The sequence below is a fragment of the Otolemur garnettii genome, unplaced genomic scaffold (genome assembly GCF_000181295.1).
Source record: "Otolemur garnettii isolate 467f Iridium unplaced genomic scaffold, OtoGar3 scaffold00040, whole genome shotgun sequence".
In the NCBI taxonomy this organism is placed as follows: Eukaryota; Metazoa; Chordata; class Mammalia; order Primates; family Galagidae; genus Otolemur; species Otolemur garnettii.
The window spans coordinates 913,267-916,213 of record NW_003852435.1 but is presented as its reverse complement, the minus strand read 5'-3'; the positions used below and the strand labels follow the sequence as shown (position 1 = coordinate 916,213).

The 2,947-nt window shown below is 38.3% G+C and overlaps 1 protein-coding gene across 1 annotated transcript in view; it reads left to right on the top strand.

The window, feature by feature from the left end:
- Positions 1-2,945, top strand: part of CNMD (chondromodulin) — a gene marked incomplete at its 3' end in the record, with an annotated part of 35,696 nt that extends 32,751 nt beyond the window's left edge. The window contains exons 6-7 of the mRNA XM_003790166.2: positions 2,443-2,504; positions 2,880-2,945. Of these exons, the coding sequence (XP_003790214.1) occupies positions 2,443-2,504; positions 2,880-2,945 (128 nt within the window). The remainder of the gene's footprint in view (positions 1-2,442; positions 2,505-2,879) is intronic.
- Positions 2,946-2,947: the final 2 nt, after the last annotated feature.

Below are 2,947 nucleotides of genomic sequence, written 5' to 3'. Positions count from 1 at the left end.
TTGCAAATTGTATCTGTTGATTGTTTTATCTTGATTGTCTTTAATTATGTGTAAGGTTGAAAATCATTTCACACACTAAGTCATGTGTGCATAAAAAATGCATTTGTGCGTTTTTTCCCTATGTATCCTATTCAGTCTAACACTGTTTGATGTGTTGCAAATATATTTTCTAGTTTATCTTTTTAGACCAATATATTTTAGAAAAGTATACAGCAAAAAGTATTTTCTAAATAACCCAGGCTTATCAAAAAACTCAGGACACTACAATAATTCACTTCCTGAGTTCAAAGAATAAAAAAGAAATAAAATTTGAATAGACAAATAAAATTTAATATAGTATATTGTCAGGTAGCTGGGCTGGTTGAATCTAGTTCAAAGGATGAGGAAAGGGCAGGATATAACTTTGCTTTAGTTCCAGATTTAATCCATATTCCTTTAAAAATTCCAATTATATCAATCTTTTTATTTATTATATGTTGAGCTTTAAGCAGAAATTATGTCAGTCCTTCACATATTCCTTTAAGGAAGTATCTTTGAACAACAACCTGATCTTAACAATCCTCTGTTAAACTCCCAGATAAGGAAATGCCTCACCTACAGACCTTTTGACTCCTCCTACCCCTCCCAAGAGAAGTCAGCTACAATTAATGAAATAGTTGTCTTTTTGCTGTCCCAGAGGAACCTACCATGTTTCCCCAAAAATAAGACCTACCAAAAAATAAGCCCTAGCAGGATCTTTATGCATTTGTTAAATATAAGCCCTACCCCGATAATAAGACCTAGTGATGAGCATGGCTATGCAGGGTATCTGCATAGCCATGCCATGCATTTTGGCGCGGAGCAGTAAGAAAGACTGGAATACCTTTTACCTGCCACAGCTCTTTTCTCCCAGCCATTTGCACTTGTGCAGGTGCATGTGTGGTAACCGCAGTCGCAGGCTTCCTATTGCGCATGTACGAATGGCTAGGGGAAAGGAGATCACGCATTACTAGCGCCAGTCCCTCCCAACAAGGCCGGCTCCCCGTCAAGTTCCAGAAGATGACTTAACTGTATTTGAATAAATGTAGATTGTTGTATTATACTTAATAAAAATAAGACATCCCCTGAAAATAAGCCCTAGTGTGTCTTCTTGAGAAAAAATATAAGGCGGTGTCTTATTTTGGGGGAAACATGGTATTTCAAAAGATAAAAAAAAATAGAGTCTGAAGAATGAAAGAAGAAATGGTGTAAGAGAATGATATTTTGGTGACATAATTTGAACATAAAACTATATGAAATAGTATTAAGGAAATTAATTTTGTTAGGTGTGATAATGGCAGTGTGGTTATGTAGGAAAACATCTTATTTTGGAGGTACATTCTAATGTATTTATGGGTGAAATGTCACAATGTCTTCAATTCCCTTTAAACTCACTGCAGGGGCCAGGTGAAGTGGTTCACACCTTACTCCTAGCACTCTAGGGGGCCCAGGTAGATTGCTTGAGTTCAGGATTTCCAGACCAGCCTGAGCAAGAGTGAGACCCTGTCTCTAAAAACAGCTGGGTGGTAGGACGGACACCTGCAGTCCCAGCTACTCAGGAAGCCAAGGCAAGAGGATCACTTGAGCTCAAGAGTCTGAGGTTGCTGCAAGCTATAATGATGCCATGGCACTCTACCTAGAGCAGCAAAGTGTGACTCCAACAAAAAACAAAACAAAGAAAAAAAAAACTTCAGAATTTAAACTTTAGAATTTACTTCAAAATACTTCAAGAAAAAAGCAAATTTGACATTAGACATTGTTGTATCTAGATGTTCAACATACAATTTTCTCCACATTCAATATTTGAAATTCTTAGTACTATTCCTCCCCCAATTAAGACTTAAACAAAAATACCAGAATCAGCTAACTCCAGGAAAAAGGCTTACATTGAATCAAAGAATTTACATTAAAACTAAGGGTCTCCTGGCAATATAATTCAAGGCCATATTAAAGAGGACACAGAATTTCTGCCTGTAGAACTCCTTGGAAAGGAAAACTGTATGTAAATGAGATCGGGGGCAAATTCCTTCTCGTTCTGTAATCTCCAGCAGTGTGGAAACTTTTACTCCAACAACCTTATGTCTGTGTAATCAAGATTATGGCACGTAGAAGCTAGAAGGTAAAGTTTAAGGTCTGGAGTTTTTATATATTCTTAGAGCTTTTTCCTGAGGCCCCTATTTCCTCATGGAAATAACATCCCCATTCTGATGCTGAAAGGAAGCCCGGAGAAATTAAATGCCTTGACAGAGTCCGTTGCAACTGCAATGGAATCTGTCTTCAGTACAAATGGATGAGCTTCCAAATGTGCTCTCCCAAGAGCCTGGAAGTTATTACTACAAGAAGCCACCAGTGTTCCACTAAAAATTAGTGCTGGCAGAAGTGCTACTTTTGACCATAATGCTTCTGTTTTGTATTCTTATTCAGAACAAGTTGAGTCATTACTGACCGGCAGTCATGGTTTATTCAGCATCGAGAGACCCAGAATGGTGGCATGCACTCATGTTCCCAGATACTTGAAAGGCTGAGGTGGGAGCACTGCTTGAGCCGTTTTTCTGAGGTTACAGTGAGCTTCTCCACTCCAGCCTGGGTGACAAGAGACCCTCTTACAAAAAGGGGCATGGAGAAACTTCAGGATATTGTTCAAAGCACATATCAACTTTCTGCCAGTGACAGATTAGTCAGGTGAAGATTCCTTGATGTCAGGAGGAATTCTGAATGACAGATTAACAAGACTGAAAACTTCTTACAGCAGATTATGCTGATTTCCTATAGCAGGGAAAAATTCAAGGTCTTATTTAAAAATAACATGCATGCTATGCTCTCAGTATAAAGAAAATACAAATACTCCTTTTATTTCACAGCAGCAGGAAGGAGAAAGCATGACATTCGACCCTAGACTGGACCATGAAGGAATCTGCTGTATAGAATG